Source organism: Tasmannia lanceolata, unplaced genomic scaffold, assembly GCF_043159265.1.
Source record: "Tasmannia lanceolata isolate RefF3 unplaced genomic scaffold, GAP_Taslan_0.1 ptg000012l, whole genome shotgun sequence".
In the NCBI taxonomy this organism is placed as follows: Eukaryota; Viridiplantae; Streptophyta; class Magnoliopsida; order Canellales; family Winteraceae; genus Tasmannia; species Tasmannia lanceolata.
In genome coordinates this window covers 42,011,604-42,039,201 of record NW_027518689.1, presented here as the reverse complement: position 1 = coordinate 42,039,201, position 27,598 = coordinate 42,011,604, and the positions used below count along the sequence as shown (strand labels likewise).

Genomic DNA, 27,598 nt, shown 5'->3' with positions numbered 1-27,598 from the left:
AGTGCAACGATACGGGTGACAGGAACCTCGGTCTTACAGACAAACCGGTGATAAATTGGCTGCCCAGGATTTCGTTGCGCCTTGGTACTGAAAGAGAGAGAGATTTTAGGGATTTGCAGGTGACATAAGAAAGGGTAAAATGGGTAATAGGTAAAATTAAAAGCTATTTATGGGGTGATTGGTAATTAAGAAATTTCTCGGGAGATTTGTGTAGATATTTTTTTATCCAGGAGGTTTCTAGTAGTTTTCTCTTTTATCTATCTATCCATCTATAATATATACTAGGTAGGGGTGTAAACGAGCCGAGCCGAGCTTGGCCAGGCTCGGCTCGGCTCGTTAAGCTCAAAAGCTCGGCTCGGCTCGGTCAGGCTTGGCCAGGCTCGCGAGCCTTACCGAGCTCGGGTTATATTAAGTTCACACACCCCTCATCTTCCCTGGACAACCCTATCTAGTGTAATTTGACTACGTTTTTTACACTATGGGGGGTGGTCCAAGTAACAAATGGGGTTCCAAAAATGAAGCGACATATTTTGCGTCCCCCTTTCACTCCCTGGATAACCCTTTTAGTGTATATATTAATATATAATATATATATTTAAATATATTAAATTCTTAACGAGCCTTAACGAGCCGAGCCTGGCCTAAATCGGGCTCGGCTCGGCTCGTTAAGGATTCGAGCCGAGCTCGAGCGAGCTTCCGAGCCCGAGCCAAAATTGACACCCTTAATGCTAGGCATGTTTCTTTTAGGGCTGCAACTCGGGTCGGGCGGGTCGGGGTTTGGAGAACCCAACCCTACCCGAGAAATATCTCGGGTCGGGTCGAGTCGGGTTTTTTTCGGAAAACCCACGATTCCCAAACCCGGCCCTACCCATGATAAATCTCGGGTCGGTTCGGGTCGGGTCAGGTTTTTTCACGTTGACGAAAATTTTTAAGGAAAATTCTTGTTTGGCAAGGCAACTCAACTCATAGAAGCAGAAATTACACTCACATTACACTTGAAACAAACAATGATGTAATTACACTCACATCACACTTGAATCAAACAATGCTGTAATCAAACAATGTTGTAATTACAATCAAACAATGCTGAATCAAACACTTGAATCAACTCAACTCATAGAAGCAGAAATTACACTCACATACAGTAACAGTGGGTGTGTGGGTTTTCACTTTTAACTTTGGGATAATTACATTTACACCCCCTCTAGTTTCTGACAGATCCACTTCCACCCCTATAGTTTAAAACGTGAAAAATACACCCTTGTAGTTTCAATTTGTTTAAGGTTTGCCCCCTCAGCTGAAGGTTCGTCCATAGATTGAAGGGTTAGGATGATCCGATGGAGCTGATTTTTTGGGCACACCATATCTATGTCAGGACCCATCAAATGAACGCTTTGGATCATCCAAATAATGTGGGCCCCTACCCGAATCCAAACACTACCAAAAAATCATCCAAATAATGTGGGCCCACATTGTTTGGATGATCCAAAGCGTTCATTTGATGGGTCCTGACATAGTTAGGGTGTGCCCAAAAAATCAGCTCCATCGGATCATCCTAACCCTTCAATCTATGGACGAACCTTCAGCTGAGGGGGCCTACCTTAAACAAATTGAAACTACAAGGGTGTATTTGTCACGTTTTAAACTATAGGGGTGGAAGTGGATGTGTCAGAAACTAGAGGGGGTGTAAATGTAATTATCCCTTTAACTTTTAACTAACAATAGAAAAAAAATGTACATACTATAACTTATGTAACTCGGGTCGGGTCGGGTCGGGCCCCTTCAAACCCGGCTCGACCCGAGATTCATGCGGGCTTTTGAATGCTGAACCCGGCTCGACCCGAAACCCATGAAACCTGAACCCGACCCAGGCTATTTTCGGGTCGGGTCGATGCGGGTCGGGTTTTACCCGGCTCGAGTTGCAGCCCTAGTTTCTTTCCATTGTCATTCTCATTCGCTTTATTACCAAGAAAATATTTTATGGGGAAACCTTTTCTTTATACCTCATGGTTTGTATTAATGGCGTGGGGCCTAACACTTTATACCCAAGCATAGCATGGGTGAGGCGACCATTCTACACTTGATTTGGTGGGCCACTATTTTACCCCTCATGCTCTAATTGTGTGGGGCCCAACAGTTTACAACCATGCCTAGCATGGGTGGGTGCCACCATTTTACGCTTCATATTTTGATGTGATAGCCCACTGGCTCCCCCCAAACCTATGCATTGGGTGAGGGGTTATCATATTACATCCCATGTTATTGATGGGATGGGCCAACGTTTTACACCTCATGTTTTTTAGGGGCTGGGGCCAGCAAGTTCCCAAGTCAGGTTTTGGTGGGTGGGGCCCACCATATGTACGCAAAGGATCTTGGGCATTAAAATCAAAGAGATTTAAATTTCGCTCAAGATGGATTTAGAATTACCTTGAGCCATAGCCGGTTCTTCCAATTTATAATCCGACGAAGCTTTAACACTTTTCCGAGTACAGTGACAACTCAGAAAAGCTCCTTTTTCTTCTCTTCCTTCTCCTCACCACTCACTTTATAGGAGCTTTTCCTTAGATGTGAGCTCTTCCCAAGGAAGAGCTGGAATTCTTGAAGGTGAGAGGAAGAGGAACCAAGAGCCTCTATTTATAGGCTAAGAAGCTCCCATAAAGCTTCCTAAGATGGCAAATTCGTTTGGCACTCTTGGCACAAAATTAGTTAGACTTTAAATGGTAACTTGGAGCCCAAGAACTTTCTAAAAAATGTGATTAATAAGTAAACCAAAAGTTCTTAATGCAAGGCCACTATCATTTTTCGTAAGTTTCAAACATAGAAACTTCTAGGAGTGGCATCATGGGGCATAGTCATTGCTTGCAACCGTCTTCCATGTGGCAGCTCATCATTCAGGATTGCTGCTTGTCTTTGTCACACAGTTAAACAACAAGCGTCTTCTCTAATTAGTACTTCCCTCGATCGTTGGATTCACCCCACATGTGGCACAACCGTTTCCTTCAAATCGTCACTGATTTTACCGCCACCAAACACATTTTCTAAACACATGTTCATATGTAGAAGGGATTCTGATGCGGCACAGGGATTTTTCTGAAGCGGGTAAGCTAATGCTGACATCAATGATGTTAGAAGTTAAAGCTAGGGAAATGATATATTAGCTCTTTTTTTAATTTGGGACAGACCCTCTAGCTTAAAAGAGTAGTCATAATACACTAGAAGGGTCGAAATTGTAGGAGCATTTGGTGGAGTCAATCATGAATGGTTATGATCAAACAGTCCAACTAATTAGACAATCACTACCATCCAATCAATAGATTGCAGATTATACGATTGAAAACAAACTGAGGCAATGAATACGTTACAAGCAACGAGGTTGGCAATTTGTAGGGCTATTTCGTGTTGCTCAAAAGATGTAAATATGGCTCACCAGATTTCTATTGAGAAAATAAACAACGTTAGCAAAGACTTTTCTTTCGATGCGGCGAGATGAGGCACGGACTAGGTCACTCTGTTTAAGGTGAATTTGCTCCTCTACGGAAACCAATTCCAGTGCAGCAGATCCGAACACAATCACCCCTAGGATACAACAGCCTGACACACCGTCGATCTCTAAGAAATTGCACATTCGAAGAGATTTGCACCACACGAACACTCCAATTACCCAACAAAACCTAAAAAATAGAGAAAGAATGACGTAGATAGAGAGAACTGTAATAGAGAGTGCAAAAGACCAGAAGGGCAGAAGCTTTCTGTTCTTTTTCTGCAATCTTGTTGTATCTAAAACTCTGGGTAGATTCTAGTTTTATAACAGAAAAGTGTCCATTCAAACAGCCATTTGATGTGTTAATACTCCCCTTCAAAGCGCCCATTAAGAAAAGATTCGTTTTGTGTACGTTACAGAATCAAGGCACGAATGGTTATTCCTTGAAAGGTCACAAACGCAAAAATAACGGCATAGTTATTTTGACGCTAGAAGAAAAGACGCGCCTAAAAGACCTCTTTAACGGCGACGTTATTACCCAATAATGTCGGCGTAAAGCATTTTAAAACTATGCCATTTTCTCCTATTAACGGCGAAGTTAAGGGTGAATGTGAATGGACAGTAACAAAAAACAAAAATAATATCAAGGGGAAAGGGAAAAAGCTTCGGGCCCTACGTGTGGCTGGCCGAGCAGCGTTGAGCCGAGGGGCATGCGTGTGGTATAGCCAAAAGCTACCGAGTCCACTTGGCGGCTCATGTGCGTAGGCCTCCTTTTTCCTCTTCTCATTCACAAGGCAAGAGAAGTGGATAATTATATGTATACCTATTATCCTTTCCACCACTTTCCAATGTGTGACTATTCACTTTAGGAGGGAAGAGTGAAAGTCATGTTTCAAAAGCAGGTGGGCAGTTTTGTAAATAAAAAAAACTTTTTTAAACACTTACAAAACTCAATTTTTGTATTAAAATACCAAAAGAGTTCATTTTGTATTAAAATCCAAACATTTCGGGCATCGGAAGCAAAGCACATAAAATAAGTTTCCTCCACAAGAAACTTATTAGACAATCTCTACCTCCCAAATTTGCTCACTCAAACCCAAATTTGCTTAGTTGAATCATTATTTTCACGGTTGCACGAACTTAGCCTACCAATTAGACAATCTCTACCATCCAAATTTGCTTACTCAAACTCAAATTATTTTAGTTGAGCCCAATTTTGCTTATTCCAATCCAATTTTGCTTCGTTGAACCCAAATTATTTTAGTCGAATCCAAAATATTTTAGTCTGACCTGAAATTTGCTTACTTGAATCTAATTTATGTTAGTCAACCCCAAATTTGCTTATTCGGACCCAAATTATTTTAGTGTGAAACCAAATTTGCTCACTCGAACCCAAATTATTTTAGTCTAACCTAAACTTTGCTTACTCAAACCCAAATTATTTTAGTCTGAAACCAAATTTGCTTACTCGAACCCAAATTATGTTAGTCGAACCCAAATCTGCTTACTTAAACCTAAATTATTTCAGTTCAATTCCAAATTATGTTATTCGATCTCAAATTTGATTACTCAAAACCAAATAATTTTAGTCTGAACCCGATTTTGCTTACTCGAACCCAAATTATTTTAGTCTGAGCTTACTCGAATCCGAATTAAACCATTTGCTTCACCCAAAATATGTAAAAGGAAAGAGAAAACTGAAAAGGTAACTGGGGCATTTCCATCCTTTAATTTTGTTTTTTGAAAAATTAACACGAGTTCTATCAAAGACAGATATTTTGACATTATTTTTTGGGCAGTGATTAATCGACCCCCTATGTGTCTTTGGGGTTGATTTAAGATATAGACTTTGGGGTCGATTTAAGGTATATGGGGGTCGATTCATCACTGCTGAATGCTTCCTTACTCTATCCTATTTATTATGCCATTTAAAGTCAGTGTAAGAATCTTTATGATGTTACGTCATTACTCTTTTTAAAATTGCTTTATTTCAAACTCATTTTCAGCATTTCGAATCTGATATTTCATTTTTAATTGGAGAAAGTTAAACAGCCTCGCATTATCACCAAGTTTTGATTCCTCGTGATTTTGTTACAGAAGATACCTTTTCTTTCTGCCCATACAGTTTTTTTCCTTCATAAATTATAAGGTTGAGAGAGATGCCATGATGTGGGCACTCACACATGTGATTAGCAAGGGAGATCATCTTACTCTGCTTCACATCATCCCACCTCACAAATCTCAAAAGAATTCATTCTTTTCTCTTTACCTCATCTTGCCAACTCTCTTGGATCTCTTTGCAAGGACTTCAAACCAGAGGTAATGTAAACAGAGTGGACACCCACCTCCAAAAACCCAAGAAAGGGGAAAAGCAAACAAGAGTTTTTTTTCCTAATCATAATACTTTCTTACTGCTTTCTTCCTGGATTCTTTTTTTATGTGAAAAATAAAATAAAAATGCCCACATTTTCCAAAGGGGAAACATCTTTTCATTGATTCTTTACTATTATTCTTTTTCCATTTTGATAACTTTGTTTACTTTGTGGGTTTTTGAATCCATCAGGTGAAGGTTGAAGCTCTGGTTACCCAAGGACCCAAACTAGCCACTGTCATCAGCCAAGCCAAGAAACTTGAAGCTTCTGTTTTGGTCTTGGGTTAGAAGACGCCTTCTCTAATCAACTGGTAAAGCCTTTGTTTCACTTTTCAGTGTGATTAATCTTGATCTTTCGCTTCTCTGTCCTTCCACCCATAGAAGCGAAAGATTGTATTTTTTACATCAGTTATCTGAGATCTTATTGAAGCACTTTAGATCAAATGTTGTTGAGATCTTCTTGTTGCTTTGCAGTTTCTTCAGGAGCAGCAATGAGGATTTTGTGGAGCAATGCATCAATAATGCAGAATGTCTAACATTAGCTGTTAGAAAACAGAGCAGAGGCATTGGTATATACCTCATAAGCACTATATGGCAGAAGAACATCTGGCTCCTTGCTTAGCAGTACAACATTGGACAAAAGACCCACATTTAAGCATGCAACCTTTGTACAAAAAGATTAGATCTTTGCTCAGAAAGATTGAATCAAGAGTTGATTGATATCTTGGTTACTTTGTCATCTCTCAAATCTAATTCCTAACATAGTTGCTTATTCAGTACTAAAACATGATGTTGGCATGGTATGTGAAAATTCTGATAAAGATCTACCAATCAAAAAGTCATAGCAAAAAACCTTTTAACTAATCAATGGGAAGGAAATAGAAAGCAATCCACAGCTCAAATGCTTTCCCTAGATCAGCAGAGCTGTTTCATTACATTAGCTGACTCTTTACAACAATTAAAACCATATTATTGTACCTTTAAACCTTATCATCCAATTTATCATTTACAAGGGGGAGCATCTCCATCCGTTTTCGAGGGGTTCGAGGAGTTCGGGGAGTCTGTGGGGTTCCTGGCGGTTGTTGAGAGAGCTTGTGTCTAACGTATCCGTAGAATGTACAACCGAGGAGTGTCACTCCACATCCGAAAGCATTTAAAGCGGGAATTGGGTTTCGGAAAATCAGCCATGAAACCATAACAGCAACTGCAACCTGGATTCAAAAGTTCAAGGATGAGAACAAAAATACGAGTAAATTATTATAACATGAGCTTGAAGGGAAATATTCACCTTGAGGTTACCGGCGACATTGAAAGTGACTGCAGTTGTGGAATGGATCACATAAAAGATGGAGAAATTGAGACAGAAAGCCAACACCCCAGAGCTGAAAATTATGGTAAGTGACGAGCAAAGTGTCTGATGTGTGTAAAGCCAACCTATAACTCCAGCCCCTTCAAGTAATAAAGCTGGTACCGCCAAGATCATAGTTGAAAATGGTGCCATGTAATATACTGTGTTTATGCTACAACACAAAAGGGCAAAAAAAAATCACAGATCAATGGACAGGAAAAAAAAACTTTGTGATAAGTTGGTATCTAAACAGAACAATCCCAAAGAGTTGGAATACAGGTCCAATTGAAGTATCATTCCATATTGATATGCTTCACATTCCTGTCAATTACGAACTTCATGCCCTAGAGACTTGAAAGAATTACATTATTTCTAGTGCCAAAAATGCAAAACAAGATTAAGCTTTTGAGTGAGGAAAAACTAGTATAAAAAAGAAACACTACCTGTCAAATCTATATCCATGAAGTAGAGACTCTGCAAGAATAGTCTTTGTAGATGTAGCAAGGCAACCAAATAAGGCGGCACAGAATCCAAATATATTGAAACTGAGCTCTGTAACGGATGTAAGAAGAATTCCTCCCACAATCGGTACCAAAGCAGCCCAAATGCGCCCGTCAAAGTGTTTTTTCCACACTAGCCACTGTATAATGACTGGTCCAAGTGCATTGGGATCAGAAAAGATGAAGCTTTATTAATACATTGAAAGATAAAAAGAATAAAGCATGAACTAATTCCAGAGTAAAATCTCAAACAAACCTGTGGTTGCAGGGGTAAATGATTTTATTGTCTGCATAAAGGACACCGGAATGTATCGCAAGCTCACATTTCCCAACACTATGTTGATACAGAACACAAATGACATAGGAAATATCCTTCTCCAACGGTCTTCAGGATCAACCTCTATCAGTGGTTTAAGCTTAAGCACTTTGATTGCCAAGTATGCTCCAATAGAAGAACATATGAAGTGAATGCATGATACTGTCAGAGGAAACTTAAAATCCAATTTCTGTGCAGAGCAAATAGATCACAATGACATCAGAACTCCAGGTTCAAAACTACAATCATAATAACCATCCATATTTAAATAAATGAGTACAAAACAATTTCTCCTTTAATCATGATAAAATAATATTGCAGTAATGATGGAATGATAAACTTATAAGAGAAATTATATGATGCCCGACCGTGAAAATGAAGGGCGGAGAGAGAGAAAACCTCTCTCCCTTGATTTTAATCCAAGGGAAAGCCCCGTTTTTTACTTTTCCTTGGTTCAGCAGGTTTCGTCTCCTTCCGCCCTTTACATTTTCACGGTAGGGCATCATATAATTTCTCAACTTATAAAACAATATACTTTCATACAAAAGCTTGAATGCAGATGGACTGATATAAAGGATAACATAGAGAATGTTTATTTATAGGACAAGTGTCAGTAACATTGGAAGTTGTTAAAAGTTTTGGCTAAAAATTGGAGAGCATAATACAATTCCCACCATAACTTAAAATTGTTACTCAAGTACTAGAAGCTCACAGTCGATTCATTATAACCTTGAGTCCACAAAATGTCCATGTTTCTAGGTAAAAGTTCTCAATTTTTTTTTTTGAGATGGTAAAAGTGAGAATATATTAAAAGACGAACCAAGATGGTTCTAGCAAATTACAGAAAGAGAAAAAACGAAAATACAAAATCAAGGTGGGAGATAATTAAACCACTCCAAGCTAGACCTAGAAACACCAACCCTTGCTAGGGAGTCTGCATCTGAATTAGCAGATCTCCTCACATGCTTAAACATTATAGACGAGTCAAGAACTATATCATCAATTTCCTCGAAGAAAGATAGAAAACGCCACGGAGGAGAAGCCGCACCCAGAAGCCATCGGACAACATTAGAGGAGTCCCCTTCCACTATTACCTTATCTAACAAAGAATTATCCAAAAACTTAATCCCACGATGGACTGCTCTCACTTCCGCTTCATTAGCATCCGCTACTCCAATGGGGCCCGAGAAAGCCCAAAGGACATCCCCCTTGGAATCTCTGCATAACCCCCTCAATCCCTGCATCACTAGGATTGCCAAAAGACGAACCATCAAAATTCATTTTTAACATACTGTCTGGAGGACAAACCTAGGATTGCTTGATTTTGGCTTTGCTAACCCCCTCCTTACAAATAATCTGCCAACCTTCCCATAGATCATACGCTGAGACGAAATGAAACAGAGGAAGGCTTCTAGCCCAAGAAATGACCACTGCAATGATCTTGATAAATATCCAATAAGACGATTTTGCCACACCGTCAAATACTCGGGAATTTCTTTCCTTCCAAATGAACCACCATGAAGCCAACAGACACATCTTCCACAACATCTTACCCTTTCTTTTCCAGGGACACCATTCCCAGCTTTTAATAAAATCTGATATGGTGTTAAGGAGAACCCAAAGTACCCCAAAAAGAGAGAGAATAAAGCCCCATAGATCTCTAGCAAACTTACAATGAATGAACAGATGATCGATGGATTCGCCATCCGATAAACATAATGGGCAATGGTTTATCAAAGTCATCCCTCTCTTCCTCAAGAATTCAATGGTCTGGATACGACCACAACATACCGCCCAAGCAAAAAAAGAGACCCTCGGCGGGCAAAAAATCTCCCAAATCAAAGCACATAGAGGCTCTACTTTGCTGTACACCAAATGATGATAAAAATATTTAACAGAGAAAAATCCAGATGTGCACCAAAACCACACACGAGGATCGACCTCCCTCCTCTTAATATAACATCCTTCAATCAAGGACATCAACTCTAAAACAGAATTCAATTCTCTATCGAAAAAATTTCTTCTGAACTTCAGAGAAAAACCACTATCGAGTTAACCCTCTCAAAACAATCCGCCACCCAAGCCACCTTTTGAGAAGACACCAGAAACAGATCAGGAAATAATACCCTAAGAGGGACTGCCGAGCACCACGGGTCAGACCAGAATCGGATTCTATCTCCAACATAAACCTTAAAGCGAATACCTTTGCTAAATAAGACCTCAACCTTCAAAATATCTCGCCATACAGTTAGGCCTTTGAACTTAAAATTATCCGCAGAACAACAACTCCCCTCCCTCACCCCATATTTGCTCCCTATCACTTTAACCCATAAGACAGAGGGTTCCGACCCAAACCTCCAAAGCCATTTCCCCAACAGAGCCGTGTTAAAACCTTTAATTCTCCTTATTCCCAAACCTCCATTTTTCAATGGAAGACACACAGAACTCCATTTAACCAAGGGAATTCCTCCAGACGAATGAGAGCCTCCCCACAAAAACCTCCTTTGAATTTGTTCAATTTTAAGCACTACGCTTACAGGGCATTTGAACAAGGAAAGAAAATAAATTGGAATATTTGATAGAACTGCTTTTATGAGAACCAACCGACCTCCTTTAGAACTAAGTTGCTCCTTTAGATACTAAGTTGCGTTTCTAGGAATCTAGTCTCCTTTCCACTCTGTGGATGATTGAATTCCAAAAGTGTTTATTTGGTCTTCCCACCCCCAAAGGAAGACCAAGGTAAGAAGCAGGCAGAGAATTCAATGAACATCCCAGAATCCTTAAAAAACAGAAGCTTCAGAAGAAGGAACATTTATAACATATAACCCTGACTTCGAGAAATTAGATCTTTGACCGGAAACCATCTCGTAACACCGTAATACAGGTTTAAGATTCAATATCTGGGATACCACAGGGGCACAGAAGAGCAAAGTATCATCTGCGAATTGAAGGAGCGAAACCTCCACTTTATTACTCCCAATTAAGAAGCCTTCAAAGAGACCCAACTCACTTTCTTTTCTCATAAGCCAGTTAAGAGACTCCGCAACAATCACAAAGAGAAAGGGGGACAGAGGATCCCCTTGCCTCAATCCCCAAGAAGATTTAAAAAAATCTTTAGAAGAACCATTAATGAGAACTGAAAACCGGGCTGAAGAGACACAATTCCTAACCCATGATCTCCATCGAGAACCAAAACCCATTTTTCCCAGACTATAGTCCAAAGAATCGCACTCCACCCGATCATAAGCCTTTTCCATATCAACTTTACACAAAACCCCTCCTTCGCCGCTTCTCCTGTAGGCGTCAATAGCTTCATTTGCGATGAGAGAGCAATCCAGAATTTGTCTTTTATTAACAAAGGCGCTTTGACTATCGGATATTATTGAAGGAAGAACTAATTTTAGACGATCCGTCAACACTTTGGCTAATACTTTATATAGGCAACCAACTAAACTTATCAGACGAAATTCCGACACCTTTGAAGCTCTCTCTATCTTTGGGATGAGGGTGATAAAGGTTGCACCAGTACCTTTATCAAGAGCCAAACCTTCAAAGAATTCTTAGAAGAATCTAATCAGATCAGATTTTACAACTTCCCAACATACTTGGAAAAAAGTCGGACAAAAGCCATCCGGACCAGGTGCTTTATCTTTAGCCAAAGAGAAAAGACCTTTCATGATTTCCTCCTCAGAAAAAGGGATTTCCAAGTTTGCAGCCTCCTCCAGACTTAAGCTATCAAACATAACCTCTTGCGGAATAGGGCGAAGAATATTATCAGAAGAATACAATGCCTCGAAAAAACTAAGAATTTTCGATGTAATCATCTCCTTGTTCGTAACTCTTTCCTCTTCCATTACCATAGATTCAATTCTGTTCCTTCACCTATGAGCACTAGCCATAGCATGAAAGTAGGTTGTATTTTTATCGCCCTCTACAAGCCACTTGACTCTAGATTTTTGACGCTAAGTTATTTCTTCAGTAAGCAGCAGACCCTTATGTTCTTGGCTTACCCTTCCCAACTCCTCCCAATCCCCTTTTGAAGATAACCCACACTCCCCCAAAGCATTTAATTCTAACATACGATTCTCCAACCAACGCTTTCTACCATGGTCAAGCATTTTTTTTCTCCTTTACCCAAGCTTTCAGGTTTGCCTTAACATATCTCAGTTTATTACCGATGACTATGTCAGCTGGGCCTTCCGATTGACAAGAAGACCACCAACCCCCTAATCTCTCCTCTATCTGGGGAGACTCCAACCAAGCAATCTCAAATCTAAAAGGAGATGGACCCCACGATTCCATTCTAGGGTCTAATAAGGGGCAGTGATCAGAAACCGAATGCGGAAGCGCTTTCTGAAAAACCTTCGGAACGACATCCAGTCACTCCCCAGAAATCAAAAATCTGTCCAGCCTACTTCTACTTTGTCCACGGACCCAAGTGAAGGAGGCACCACCCAAAGGACCACCAACTCATTGTCCGCTATAAAATCAGAAAAAAGCTTCATATTATGATTGACTGTATTACACCCCAGCCTATACCCTACTTCCTTGATTTCATTGAAATCACCCCTAATACACCAAGGAAGAGAGCAGCTCTCTCTTACCTTTGCCAGTTCCTCCCAAAAAAGGCCTTTCTCTGCTGTTGTAATAGGACCGTAAACTCCAGAAAAGAGCCACTCAGTCTTATCCACCACCTTTTGAAAAGAAGCTGATACAGAGAATTCTCCATTCCATACCTCATTATTAGACCATCGAACATTATCCCACGCTAACAAAATGCCTCAGGAAGCCCCTTTTGAAGCTAAGAAAACAAAGTCCCACTCTTTTTTGAAACCCATACTTCTAATATCCAATCTACTAATGGAGGCTAATTTTGTCTCCTGAAAGCAAACAACCTCTGGCTTCCAAACTTTTAACAATTTTTTTACCTGAAATCTTTTCTCCTGGGATCCCAAACCATTAACATTCCAAGAAAGTATCTTCATAAAATCACTTAATTAGTAGTAAGCTTCCCCAACCGAGCACCTGAAGATCTCCTTTTCTTCTTTTTGAGCGCTCTTCCCACAAGATCCCGAATCATAATTAACATTCGATTTTAATCTAATTAATTCCCTATCTGTTCTTCTCGAACTAGATTCAGCGGACCCATTAGAGCAAGAATTCCTGCCAGCTTCTCTTTGTTCCGCTTCCTTGAGTTCAGCTCTGTATACTTCCTCAGGACCCGCAAAAACCAACCCCAATTTCTTACTTATACACAAGGTATGATCAACCATATACTCAGACAATTCCTTTTGATGACCCGACAGTGGGTCCATCCCACAAATTCCACCAGGTTGAACAGATGCCATCAACAGAGAAGGTGATTCCATCTTACTACATATACTGAAGTTGAAACTAAATGTTCTCAATTTTTATGAGATATAATGTGTATTAAGGCACAAGTTCAAATCAAAATTGGTGCAAACAATGTTCGAAAATGTGACCTCACTGAGAACTTGGCTGAAGGCAGTGCAAGTCTTTTTTCTTTTTCTTTCTGAATGGTGAAAGTCATTACAACTCGGTGAATCAATGATTGACTCGGTGAATTTGAACAAATCCCCAAAAATCCCTGAAAAAGCTAATAAATAATAAATAAACTAAGGGGAACAAAGATAAAAGATTAAGATGTAAAGGGTATGATCTTGCCTTCCGGGTGCCTGCGCACATCCCTAGGGATTAGTCCCGCCTTACAAAGTGGGGTGGGGATACCCTATGGTACCAAAAAAAAGATTAAGATGTAAAGGGTATGATCTTGCCTTCCTCTAAATTGTTTTTATTGTGAACAAGTGACCATGGTTGTATTCTCAAACCTCAATTACCCACACATCTTCAAACCAGTATATACTTACTGTAAAGGATGCATATTTATTTCCCATGATGCCTAGAAGCAGACGCCCTTTCAAACTGAAGCCTCTCAGCCAACCCACTCTATGTTGTGATGGAGCTTTGAGGTGGTGTCACTTGAGAAGAGAGGAGAGACAAACCAAACTAACCTTCTTACTTGATTTCCAGGGACTTCCATTCGCTTTGCAGCAGTTGCATTCAATGCTTTGGGGGAACATATATTCCTCTAAATCTCTAATCCCTGTCTGTTGGAGCGAATTGGATGACCGGGCCAATGGCTGCACCTCTACCAATTTCTATCGAGACCTTATTCTAGAGCCAATTCAAAGCCTCTCCATTTTCGTTTTCTGTGTTCACCTCTTCTTCTTAAATTATCAAAAAATTTATTTTTCCTTTATAGCCCCTGTATTGATCAATACAGAAGTCCTAATCCTCTTCGCTGATTTTCACCCTTACGCCCACATTTTCTTTCCCTTACACACTTTTTCAATATCTGTGATGATGACTTTTACAGAGAGCTAAAAGTATCGTATGATGAGGAAGAAGAGGCATAATTTTGTTGATGACAAGGAAGAAGAATATGAGCCAATATTTGACATTGATATGATGATGTAGTTGAATTGAAGAAGACAAAGAGTCGTTGGTATATGAGAGCAAGACACTCGCCATTAGAGGATCTTTTATCACACTACGATCATTCCATACTACATTAACAACAATAGTATATTTAAGATGTCGAAAATTGAAATTCCAACTAGAGAGGAATTTACGAATATCATTCCTGATGTCTTACCACTTGAGCTGCAGTTATAATGCTCTCTTTCCAAAGATCTTGTCTGGAGCTCCCTGAGCAAAGGAGTTCTTAATGTTTTTGTAGGGAAAGTTGCCATTTTCTCAACAGTTTTAATGATGTCTTTGATGTAAATCGATTAGCTTGGGAGAAAGACGACTTGAACTTGAGGCTGAATTCTCTCTGACCTAGGGAGAATGATACAAATCAATTTTCGTTCTACCTACATCGGAAACAATTGATCAATGTCCCTGAAGGTCGATCGACAAATCATATCATCAGTCGAAGGAAATCGCTAGCTAGAAGTAGTTTTAGTTATTTTTAAAATATTTAATTTAAAATTTTTCTTCCTGTTGTTGGATATTTTCTTATTAAAGAAGTCGTCTAACTTTTATGGAAAGAACGAAATGCAAAATTTTTTAAGGGGTTTACTAAAGGAGCCCATTTTCTGTTCAATAAGGTAATTGTGCTAACAATATCATGGGTAAAAACTCTAGAAAGCTTCACATTTGTGTTTGCTTACGAATTATGGCATGGATGGAGAGATATGTGGCCCTTTTAGCAATGAACCCAAAATTATTCAAGCTTGGTCACCAGCGGCCCAAGGGATTTTAAAACTAAACTTCGATGGCTCTAGTTTGGGAAACACAGGGGCACAGGGCCTTCTGATATTGGAGGTTTGCTACGGGATGGAGTAGTAGTATTATGGGCTTTTAGAGGTCCAATTGGAATAGTAGTCACAAATGAGGCGGAAGTCCGTGCTATTCACCAAGGAATTAAAATGCTCCACAACGTAGATCTGAACAGGGTAGAGATTGAAGGGGGATTCCCACAATGTCATCAGGTGGCTAAGAGGCTCACATGTGGCTCCTTGGAGATTTGCTGCTCTATTTGATGAGATGAAGGATAGATTGGGGTCGGCCTCGATCTCCTTCCACCATGTTAGGCAGTCGGTCAATGGGGGGAGGCGGACAAATTGGCAAGGGAAGGAGTTTCAAGGGATAGTTTAGAGGTGTTTGATTTTCTTTCCCCCTGGCTTCTATTTTTCATTGTACTATTCCCTCTTATTCCGTTTCTTTGCTTCGCTGTAATTTGGGACCTTCTGGTCTCCTTTTCAGCAATCAAATCCATTCACCATTCAAAAAGAAGAAGTGTAATTTTGTGTAAATGCTGGTACTTAAAAAAACATTCAAGAAATTTAAGGGAGATTAAGATATATTATGTTTGATTTTGTGCTATGCCTATTGAGTTTTAACTCTATTTTGAATGGGAGTTTAGTTAAGGGAGATTTTTTTCTGAACTCCTTTCTGTTAAGAGAGATTATGATATGCTATGTTTGATTTTGAGTTATACCTATGGACTTTTAACTCTATTTTGAATGGGAGTTCAGTTAGATTTGTCTTTTCTTCCCAATTTCTCTTATTCCTCTTTCACTACATAACTTGCAAGGCGGATTCTATACCTCAAATTCGTGATCCCCACTTTTCGCAATGCATCACTAGCTAGTTGCTCCACTTGGCTACTTGCAGAAACATAAATGAAGGTAAAAAACCTAGCATTGAAGTAACTCCATATACAATGTCTTCTCTTGGGCACCCATTGTCTATCGACTCTATCCCTTCCTCTCAACATTCACCATCTTTTTTTTTAATGATGGAAATTGTATTAAATAAAGCGAAAACCAACGATGAGGTGGTCAAAGAGGATACAAACCAAAATCCATACAACAATAAGCTAAAATAGGAATAAAACAATCACCAAAACATCCTGAAGGCGGCAAGTAGTCAAAAGTCAAAATCACCTTTCTGCGGAAACTTGAACTGGCAAGAGCATCCCCATCCGAGTTAGCTAATAGCCAGACATGCTAGACCTCAGCATTGTGACCGTCTAATGTCTTGGATCCCTTTTAAAGCATCTACAGACCTCTATGGAAGAGAGTTTTGGTCTCTCACCCATCTTATAATGTTGGAGTGTCTCCCTTGATAATCAAGGTTTTCAATTTCGGTTTCGGTCTTCACGGAAACAGATACATTTCAGTTTTGGTGGAAATCTTGTAAAATTACGGAAATGTACGGAAACATATGCAAATGCTGAAATTTTTTAATTTAAAAAAAAACACTTGTAAATGATGAAATTTTAGGATGAAACTGTGGGAAATGTTAGAATAAGAACAAATACATACTTAGAAACCATCACAAAAGAAACAAAACCATTCATAATGGCTTAATTATATTGAACACCTAGTGACTTGCGTTGTCGCGCATGTCTAGAATAGTAAAGTCAATAATGAAGTACAATGCAATGAAGTATAAGAAAGTACAATGACCAATCTCCCCTCTAAGGACCCCAACTCTATGTCAATACCACAGAGTTACAAGGTATTATTGGTCCCATGTTGCTGATATGACATCCCATGCATAAGATACGGTTGCTTTTTTGTGCAGTTCAATGATGTTGCCTACCAAATATCATTCTCTAACAATAATGAAATGAAATGCAAATGCAAATAATATCTTTCCATTTTTAACGTCCTGGCCAATATTTTGAGAATTTCAGGAATTTCGGTCAGATTTCAGGAATTTCGGTTGAATGTCACAAATTTCGGTCAAAATTTCAAGGGAATAATGACGTGAAAAGAAATCACGTAGATTTCATTTCGGTGGGGATGGAAATGAAAACATTTCGGTTGTTTCGGAGAAATTTCGAGAAATTTAAAACCATGTCAATAACAATCCACTCTATTTGGGACTCGTCTATTAATCTGATCTGCCTCATTGGAATGCTTCTCACATATGGGTCCTGAGAAATCCCAAAGAACTTCACTCCCATCGTTCGTCAGAAAGTCGCAATACTTGCTGGGCTAGGATTGCCTGAACTCAACTTGTCAAAATTCAGCTTTAGCCTCCCAGGAGGGGAGGATTCCACCTAGGTCGAGGACCCTCCATATGCAAACTGCTCAGCCTGATCTCTTCCCACGGCCTACAGAAGGTGGACATTGAAATATCTTTGAACTCATCAAGGTCAAACGCTCACTGGACAGCCGTAAAGAAGACTTGTCTTTAAATATTCCTCATGGCTTTGGATACTCATTTGAAGATTCCTGTTTCTTTCCTTCCAAACAAGCCAAAGTGTGGCATCAAAGAATAGATTCCAAAAGATTCTTCCTCTAGAGTTCCAAGGGGGAGTTCCAAGGAGTATATTTCCACTACACAAAGTGTCCATCAAATGTGGCTACGGAGAACCCGACTATTCTGAAGTGATAAAAAACAAAGGATCAGAGGTTATGAGTGAAGATACAATGTAAGAGCAGGCGGTCAATTGACTCAACATCGGACACACAGAGGGCATGATAATTAACAATCAATTTATGTCTATGACAATGTGATCAATCATAAGGATCCTATATAGACAACCTGTCTAACAAAGGGCGTTGACTCTCAAAGGGGCTTTAGAAATCCAAACACATCTAACTGGCAATAAAAACGAAAGTGGACCAAATATTCATAAGAAGATTTAACAGTGAAGATACCCAACGAGGTCCATTTCCAGACCCTTTTATCACAAACCAACCCCCTAATGTAAATAGAGTTGATCCTGGTTAGGAATGATGCCACGACATCCAGATCCCAATAAAACAGATTCCTACGATTCAAAAAAAAAAAAAAAAAAAAAACAGATTCCTTTGAAAATAGAAATTCCAGTCCACTGTTCCATCATGTTTACTAAATGCTAAAATATAAATTCCAGTCCATTGTTCCATCCTGTTTACTAAATGAATCAGCAACGCAAATATCGTTGCGTACAAATATATTATAAAGGAAATCGAAATAGTCTTTAGGCGATCTGCTACTGCACCATACGTCTGCCCAAAATTTGATATTCCCCTCATCACCAACTGTAAAGTGAAACCCTTATTGGAAGATGGTTGAGATTTTTAAAATATCTCGCCACACCATAGTACAATATATGCTATACTCAGTCAATGTCGTCCATGCCCCAAAACTTGACCCGTATTTGGCATTTATCCAGGCCCTCCATGGAGAATCTCTGTCCGTTCCAAATCTCCAGAGCCATTTCCCAAGAAGGGCTTTTTTCACTGCTTTCAGCTTTCTAATACCAAGCCCTCCTCCTTTACATGGCTTCTAGATATCGTTTCAGTTTACCAGATGATATTTTCTGCACCCATCTTTATCATTCCAAAGAAAATTCCTTTGAAGCTGCTCTATTATATTAACGGACACCTGACAATTGAAAAGCGACATATAATAAAGTGGTAATTTTCCTAGAATTGTTTTGATCAGCATAATTCTTCCACCAAAAGACAACAGAATTTTTTTTCCAAGGGATGAGTTTTCTTTCCACTCTCTCGATGACGGGGTCCCAAAGTCGCTCTGAAGGTCGGCCTACACAGAGGGGGAGTTCCAAGTATGAGATTGGGATGTGTTTCTTATTACAACCAAGGTTTTAAATTTCGACGAAATCCGAAAACTCGGCCCGAAATTTCGGGTTTTGGTTGAGACCGAAACGTTACGAAATTTCGGTCGAAATTTCGTTTTCCCCAAAATTTCGGCCGAAATTTAAAGGAATATCACGGGAAAATCTGGATTTTACTTATTATTTAATATTATCCCGAAATTTCAGCAGAAATTACCTTCAGCTGAAATTACCGAAATTTTGGGGATTTCGTCGAAATTTGGTAACGGATAAAATATTACTTCTTTCGGTTTCGATAGATTTCGTCCGAAATTTTGAAAATTTGAAATTTCGGTTTCGGTGAGAACCGAAACGCATTCCGAAACCGAAATTTAAAACCTTGATTACAACCCAACGCCATAACACTAACTTCCAACTCCAAATCCCCCAACCCGACTCCCATCACCACAAACTTAGAAAAGTTGACTCTTTGGCCGGATATCTCTTTATAACATCTAATCCTATGATTCAGCCGACACTTTGAATTTATTGTTGACACCCGTGTCGTATCGTGTCCGACACGACACCCGTGTCCACACGTGTCGACACTCCTTTAGACACTTTTAAATGTATTCTATAAATGTTAGTAACTTTATATGTACGTACGCGTATGAGCGTGCCACTATTTCTAGACTTTTAGGGTTTGTCATGGGTATCTGTGTTGAAACTCGGCACACAAATCCGTGTCCACAAACGATGATTAAATGTACTTTCTAGTTTAGCCGTGTCCCTATTTCTAAATTTTGGGAGTTTGCAGTGTCCGGCACTCCTTGTCTGTGTCGACACGCGACACTCGTGTTCGTGTCCACAAATCATAGATCTAATCACGACCTTTATATTCTTAATTTTGTTGATATCCATGTTACTGAAGAGTACGGTATCATCTGCACATTGACAATGGGAGATTTCTACTGTTGGTCAACCAACAAAGAATCCTTCAATTAGGTCTCCAGCTCTTACCCTATCCATCATTCTGCTTAGTGCTTTAGCCATGATGATGAATAGGAAAGGGAATAATGGGTCCCCTTGCCTAAGCCCTCTACACATTTTGAAAAGCCCTTAAGTGTCCCGTTCACTAGAATCAAAACCTAGACCAATGAAACACTTTGACATCCAACCTCTCCACTTGGAACCAAAGCCTCTACTTCTCATGAGGTATAAGCATCTCTATTCCACTTTCTTTAAAGCTTCCTTTATCTCTCCCTTCCAGAGGATCGCCGATGTGCCATCCTGTTGATAGTATTCAATGTAGTCATTTGCTAGTAAAGCACAATCAAAGATTTGTCTTCCATGGATAAAAGCACACTAGTACTTGGAGATAATCTTAAACATCACCGCATGAAGTCAGTCAATCAACACTTTAACCAAAAATTTATACACGCTCCCTACAAGGCTAATCGGTTGAATGTCTGATACGTTTTCCGCACCCTCTCTTTTAGGAATAAGGATAACAAATGCAGCTCCCGAGAATCTACATATACTGCTTCCTTCATGAAACTCCTTGAAAAAGTACATGATGTCCAATTGAGAGGAGGAGCCGATATTTGCTTTCTTTGAGGGGATGGACTTTGGAATCCTGCCTCATTTCTATTGACATGAAGAATTCCTTAGCATCCACATCCGAATCAAAAGACAAGCCAAAAACTTAACTCCAACAAATGGTTTTCAACAAAATCTAATAGGGTAATGTCCCTATCCCCGTCAAACTGCTTCGGAGGGGAAAGGCAGGGGTCACCCGATATGGCACCACATGGTGCCCTGCCTCAGACTCACCAATGACAACTTCCACGACATGAAAGCAAGGATACACCACATCTATCATAGAGGGAAGCGGGGGCATGGGGATAAGACACCAACGAGATGACACACATAACGTGTAGAACGAAACACCCTAATTTGCTTTCTCTAATTTTTTATAGCTAACTCTTAGTAACTCTCACCCAATAAATATCTTGTAGTTTACTAGCTGTAGCTCAATACACTATGTCCAACTCTTACTAATTAACAATTTTAGTCTCTAACTCCTAATCCTCTCAATCTACCTACTATATCTTTCTTGCTCTGCTATTCAAAAAAAAAAAAAAAAAAAACTTTCTTGCTCTATCTATCCCTTTCTACTCACTTAAGGGTAGCGTTAGTATCAATTGTAGAAGATACCTCAAGGGGTCAAGCCTCTAGCTCACTTGGTTAAGGCTCTAGTTTTCAACCTAAGGTTCAATCGCAGCTTACCTATATAGAAAAAGAGGAGAGGATAGCACAATTATAGAAGTAGGTATTGCAGCCAACTTAGGTATTGAAGCCAACTTTCGATGTATTCCCCACAGCAAGTAGAGATCACACACCAAATGGTGCTTAGGGCCTACAAATTGCTGTTGGGTATATAGACTAACCCTAATTATGTTATAATATAAGCCCAATAAGATAATGGACCGGTGTAGTGGGCCTACACGGGCTAGAGTTCATTAACCAGTCAATAACCCTAGTGTATCTATATATATAGGGGCTGGAGGCAGCAAACTAGGTATTCCAAACTAGATACCTAGGGTGTAATGCTTCAAGCAATCCTTGCTTGACGTAACAATTGCAAAAGCAGATTCTTTCAGGAACAGTCTTATTATTGTTTATTCTTACCCTATTGCCTGATTTCCCTCTATAATTCCTTCAGCCCACCTCACGTAAGCCATTCCAACAAATAGGGCGGGCACAGTCTCTTGGTTGCATTGGGCTAGTGGATGAGTAACTAAAAGGTCAAAGAAGAGGTTTTGGCCCTGTGTACCGAGATCAGTCCTCAAGGCTAGAGTGATATACTATGGGTGTAAAACACTTCCAAAAACATTGTCAAGAGTCTTGCTAAAAGTACCCTCCTCTGTGGCAGTTCCCTTCCAGGATCCAGGAATTTGAACACTCCCTCCTCATCCCATGAATAGAATAGTGAATTGTTCAACCCATAAAGTGGCAATTTTGAAGACTTTAAGGTCTTCAACTGTTCCAACAGTGAACAGTTGGAACTCAGATGTAAATTTGCTCTGTGATGATAAACTCTGATTCTATTGGTTTAAAAGAATTCTCAAGAAAACAAATTTCTAGATCAGAATGAAATCTTAGAAAACTTTAAGGTCCTTAAGGGTGGTTATTCATTTCACCATACTGAAATCCAGTGCACAGACTACAAAACCACCCTTCTTTGCTATTAAATGACATCTAAGATCCCAACTAGAAACATCCCATCATTAATATGCATAAACAAAGAGAACCCAATAAAGAAAAAAACGTCAGAGAGATATTAAACATAAGCAGATACCCCAACAAGATCAAACCCTCAACATGAAAATCAAAATTCAGCAATCAAACAGTCAACAAATAAAAAACAAAAAGAAACCCAGAAGGATTAACCACAAACAATCAATACCCATATCTCAAAAATCAAAGAAAAAGTCCAAATAAAAAACAAACCTGAAAGATCCATTTGTTCATGATAATAACAGTCACATTAAAACCCCACCATTGAAGAATTGCAAGAAAGGATCTGAATACACTCCACTGAAACAACCGATTCTCCTCCATCTCGATCCCCCAAACAAAACCCAAAATATATATACTTATAATCGTACCCTATATAAGATATATGGCTATGGGATGTTATAAAAGAAATGGAAAAAAATGGGGTTTTTATTTGGGGGAGGAGAATGAATTAAAACCCTGTGAGAGTTAGGAAGAAAAGAAAGGCTACTGTTTGGAATATTCGAAGAAGGGGGAGTTGTGCCGTGAGTGCGTGGAAATGGGCTGCAATAGGGAAGAGTCTTTTTCCATGTGGTGGGGATGATTCCATGACAAAAAAACATTCAATTACAAGTGATTTTTTTTCCCTAGATTAGTTTCTTTATCACATGGTATGACAAGATATTTTCAGGCCTATTCGGAAATTGATTTCGACATTCTCCCCTTTTTCAAGCCATTTGTTTTTGGGAAATGATATCAGCACTCCAATGATTTTTTATAATTCCGCTCCACTTCCTTGTCTTTTAGTATTTAAAGGGCTTGTGAGAGCTTTTTAGGAGCTGTAATAACTAATAACCTTTCGACAGCCTTTTAAATACCAGGAGCTAAAATATCAAAACATGGAGCGTGGATATCATTTCCGTGTTATTTTTTCACTTATTTCAACTTTAGACTTTTGGAATTGGAAGGCCCAAGACAAAAAACAAAAAACAAAAAACAAAAAACAAAATGGGCTTCATCCTAGATGGGCTTTTGGAATTGGGAACCCAAGACAAGAAACAAAATGGGTTTCATCCTAGATGGGCTTATGATATTAGAAGCAAGGTTTTAAATTTTGGTAAATGGCGAAATCTGAAATTTCGGAAAATTTCGGCTTGGGTCCCCACCAAAATCCAAAATTTCGGATTTCGGCCGAAATTTAGAACCATGATTAGAAGCTTAAGACAATAAGAAAAGGATAATGATATTGACACGACCATGTTTTAATAATTGCACAAACTCGGTCTGTGTTTTCTTGTTTAATTTGCTTCTAAGAGCTTTTTGGGAGCTGTAACAACCTTTGACAGCTGTTTAATAACGAGACAAAATGGTTTAGTGCAATTATCAAAATATAGTTGTGCTGATATCATTTCCCTAAAAAACAAAATACACAGCTCACACTGCAAATGGGTTTAATCCAAGAACGGTCCATGAAACATTGGAAGCACAAGAGATTAAATAAAGCGTTTTGCTAACGAGTGCCCTAAGGGTACCGGTTAAGCATCATTCAATTACACTTGGGAATCTGAATTTACTCATACTTTCAGACTTTTACGCATGCTTTGAGATTTTTTCCTCAAAGTATGTGTAAATTCAAGATCCCAAGGGCAATTAAATGATGCTTAACGGGTGCCCAAGGGCAAAACCCTTAAATAAAAAGCACACAACTCTGCCAAAACTAGCTCTCCCAACACTGTATATGTTCATTCAAGATGGGCTTATGAGAGATATAAAGTGGGTCCTACTAGATGAAAAGATAGATCGAGCCCGATCATAGAGTACAGACATGTGTCGTCAACATTATTATCATCTCGAGAAAATCTTTTTGAACTGTAATTTCATGCCACATAGGACAAAAGGGGGTTAAAAGTATACAGGGTGATGACGCCCAAAAATCTGATTACACGAACTAGCTTCACAGAATCTGTAATCCTGCGCTCACAGAAAAAGCGTCAACGGGCCCGGAGTTGTGGCTCCGGACAGCCACTTCGACACTCAAGTCAGAGACGGGCAATCACAAACCATAGATGGGGAATGGGAGAGGGCTAAGTCAAGTTACCAGACCAGAGAAGAAGAGAGGGAGGGTCCCATCCTCTTGCTTGAGTGCATAGCCCCCTATTTATAGGGGCGGGTGATCCACGATCTTGGAGATATCAATCCTGCCTTTGATTTCGGCCACGTGGAGCGTGGGAGAACAAGATCGTGGAGATATCAATTATACCCTAGATTTAACCCACGTGGAGCTTGGTAGCTGGCGAATGAACACCTGGAGATACGATTTCCGATGATTCTGGGCGACGATGGCGGATGGTGACTTAGGCGGGATGTTTTGAATTCAAAAGTCGCGCCTTACGTGTAACGGCCATCCGGATTTCCCGTTTGCGGGCGAGATCCTGTTTGATTCCCTTGGTAGCTCGTTACCGCTCAAGGGAGAAGTATCAAGGAGGTTCAATCAATGTTCATTACCGAGTGTTGCTGCGGGGACTGTGTCGATTCAGCTGAGTAATGGAGAAGGGGTTTGAGGTTCGGTGCCGGATATACCGATTTTACCCCTAACATACTGCCTCCTACTTTCTTGTCCCTTTGTAAGGGTAAAGGAAGTAGCTAAATTTTAAAGTGGTGGGCCGGTGCCGAACTTCTGGAGGGGATGGAGTCGAAGCATTTTTTTAGGGAATCGGCGAGCGGATTCAATGTCGCGTCATTTAATAGGCGTGTCATTTTATCCTTAGGGTTTTTCGGGAAACGGCGAAAACACTTAATTCCTGCCTATTTTTCATATGTTTTTTTGAAAAACGGGTCGGGCTATTATTTCCCGCTTTATGGGAGATTTCAAAAATTGGCGAGACATTAAATCCCGCTCGATTTTTTCGCCTGGTGACCCTTATAAAAGGGGGGTGAGGGGGAGAGATATCCGTCATCTCTTTCTTTTTCTTTTCCCCCCTTTATCGTTTTTCTGTTGAAAATGTCTCATGAGGCCGCCGGTGATGATCAACTAGGGGCGATAGTCCAGGTGGTGGATGTGGAGTCGCTTTCGGACGGAGATGGAGGAAACCCTCCCGTCGCTAGGGAACCGGTGGCCCATAGAAAAAGGAGGTCGCAAAGGCTGAAAGGATCGCCGGCGGTGGAGCCTAGTCCACCGGAAACGGTAACTCCGATGGCGGTGGATTTTTCATCGGCTGGAGCTGAGGGGGTGAATCGTGGCCCCCAAAGTAAGAAGAAACGGAAGGCGGAGACCCTAAAACATTCGGGTTCCACTGCTCCCAGGGATTTTCTTGCTCTTGGCGACGTTCCCCACCTCGTTGCCAATTATAAGCGGTTCCTGAAGCATACCATGGAGAGGGGACACAGGGTGGCAGATCAACTTCTCCAGCAAGGCTTGGAGGTTCTTCGGCTGAGGGCCAAAGTCGAGAAGTTGGAGACGGAGAACGAGGCCCTGAAGGTGATGTTGCAAGGAGTGACCGAAGGTGGCACGAGGGCCGGCTCCGCGTCGCCCGGTCTCGAGCCTCATCTGGAGGCGAATTCGTTGGAGGAGGACCCTGAAGAAGATCCGGAGGAAAATCCGGGCGAATGATGGGACCTTCGGCCACGACCTTGGCACAGTCGATTTTGAAGCCTCCTTCCGAGGCAAAGAAGATCGTGCCAAGTGGGTGTCGTGTCGATGCTGAGGTCCAATATCCGGTAGCGCTTGGCGGTTCATCAGCCGTATGATACTGAAGCTTCGGGCGTCGACTCTTCACAATTCCCCTGTGTCTTTTTTAGCTAGCCGCAGTTTAGCACGGCCCCGAATGTAGTTTCTTTTTCTTGTATCTGGGCTAGAAGCCCACCTTTTGTAAATGTTCTTTTACTTGTGAATAAAAGGATTTCTGTCATTTTCTATGTCTCCTTGTCGTGTTTGCATTCAATGTCGCAAGTAGCTTGTAGATGTAATGTGAACTTAGTATTAATAACAGTCGGAATCGAACATCACGGCTTACGCATCACCGTGCGAAGGACCATCGTTTCAGTTGGAGTTATGCTCATGGCACAAATGAGCACATTCGGCCCGGGGCGTATTCTGACTTTGGCGAGGATGTAATGTAGTTTGAGTGTATTGCATGATTTTATCGAGAGATACTCGGTACTAGAGGAGTGTTTGTTGATGCGTTCTGAGGGGTAGTTCGAGGAGACACATGTAACGGTCGTGGCTCTTGGGAAACGATGGTTAGGCGCTTTGAACAATGATGATGAAACAACGTATTAATGGCTTTGGTAACTGTGCGTGTGTTACGGGGCGCCACGTGTCGCATAACGTCATAGTGACGTGACTTTTGAGTTTTCCCGCGCGTTGACCTATAAAAGCCCGCCCATTTTTCTTTTTTCTTCAATTTTCTTCCCTCATTCCGGCGAGATACTCAAGGGTTTTCTGGTGGATCATTTCGCTCTTTCTGCTGGAATTTCCCATTTTGCTTCGCTCCTTTGCGTTAGTCAGAGATTTGGAAGATTCCAAGTTTTTTTCTCGGATTGATTCTCCCTTTTTTCAAGGTGCTGGTTCGCCTTCTCCGGCGTGCTTCACGGTCTTTTTTCTCCAATCTCACCCGTGCGTTTCTCAACCCGAACTTTTCATTTCATTTCTTTAAAGTAGTCATGTCGGAGAATACAGATTCACAAAATCGGTCGATTGAGCCCGTGGGGATGGAAGAATCATCCCCTTCTCCCCAAGTCTCGCCGGAACGAAAGCGAAAAGTGTACTGGAATGACCGTCGGAGATGGAAACGGACAGCGCTTTGGGGCGGCCGTTGGAGATAAGGCCTAAAATTAGGGCCAAGAAAGTTGGCGGTGGCACGACGGTCGCAAGGAGCGGAGGGTCCATGAAGAGGATAGCGCCACAGTCAAGAAAGGAGGAAGATCCCATCCTCCCAGTTGAACCCACGGGTGCGGCAGAGTCGGTTCCGAGTGATGCTCCCGTGATCGCTGCGTTAGTTGAGGATAGGATAGATTCACGTTCGGCACCGATGGATGTCCAGGTTAGGTGTGTTGCCAGAGAGTCGGCGGAGCTTCGGAAGCCATACGTGACTCCTGGCGGGGCATATCGTCCTGAAGTCGCCATGAGCTCAACAGGCATTCTTCAACCTTTAGATCTTAGAAGGTTGCGGGAGAAATATCATATTCTGGATGAATACGAAGTTCGGCTCCCAACCT

At 40.6% G+C, this 27,598-nt stretch overlaps 1 protein-coding gene and 1 long non-coding RNA gene across 2 annotated transcripts; one reads left to right on the top strand and one right to left on the bottom strand.

Moving 5' to 3' along the window:
• The first annotated feature begins 5,556 nt into the window (after window positions 1-5,556).
• Window positions 5,557-7,059, top strand: LOC143888259 (uncharacterized). The gene is made up of 3 exons (XR_013254514.1): window positions 5,557-5,800; window positions 6,045-6,163; window positions 6,327-7,059. It is a non-coding gene; the product is annotated as an uncharacterized LOC143888259 (long non-coding RNA).
• Window positions 6,695-23,025, bottom strand: LOC143888258 (UDP-galactose transporter 1-like). The gene is made up of 5 exons (XM_077392620.1): window positions 22,616-23,025; window positions 7,957-8,206; window positions 7,644-7,851; window positions 7,141-7,372; window positions 6,695-7,063 (listed from the first exon to the last, which is right to left on the bottom strand). The coding sequence occupies exons 1-5, from the start codon at window positions 22,724-22,726 to the stop codon at window positions 6,833-6,835; spliced, it is 1,032 nt and encodes a 343-aa protein (XP_077248735.1). The 5' UTR covers window positions 22,727-23,025; the 3' UTR covers window positions 6,695-6,832.
• Window positions 23,026-27,598: the final 4,573 nt, after the last annotated feature.

Bases quoted from the DNA above. Each gene is read 5' to 3' on its own strand.
- LOC143888258 (XM_077392620.1), bottom strand. From the start codon at position 22,726: ATGGAGGAGAATCGGTTGTTTCAGTGGAGTGTATTCAGATCCTTTCTT. The intron at 7,852-7,956 runs GTTTGTTTGAGA...CACTTGGACCAG, and splicing joins ATTTACCCCTGCAACCACAG to TCATTATACAGTGGCTAGTG. The intron at 7,373-7,643 runs GTAGTGTTTCTT...TTTGTGTTGTAG, and splicing joins CATGGATATAGATTTGACAG to CATAAACACAGTATATTACA.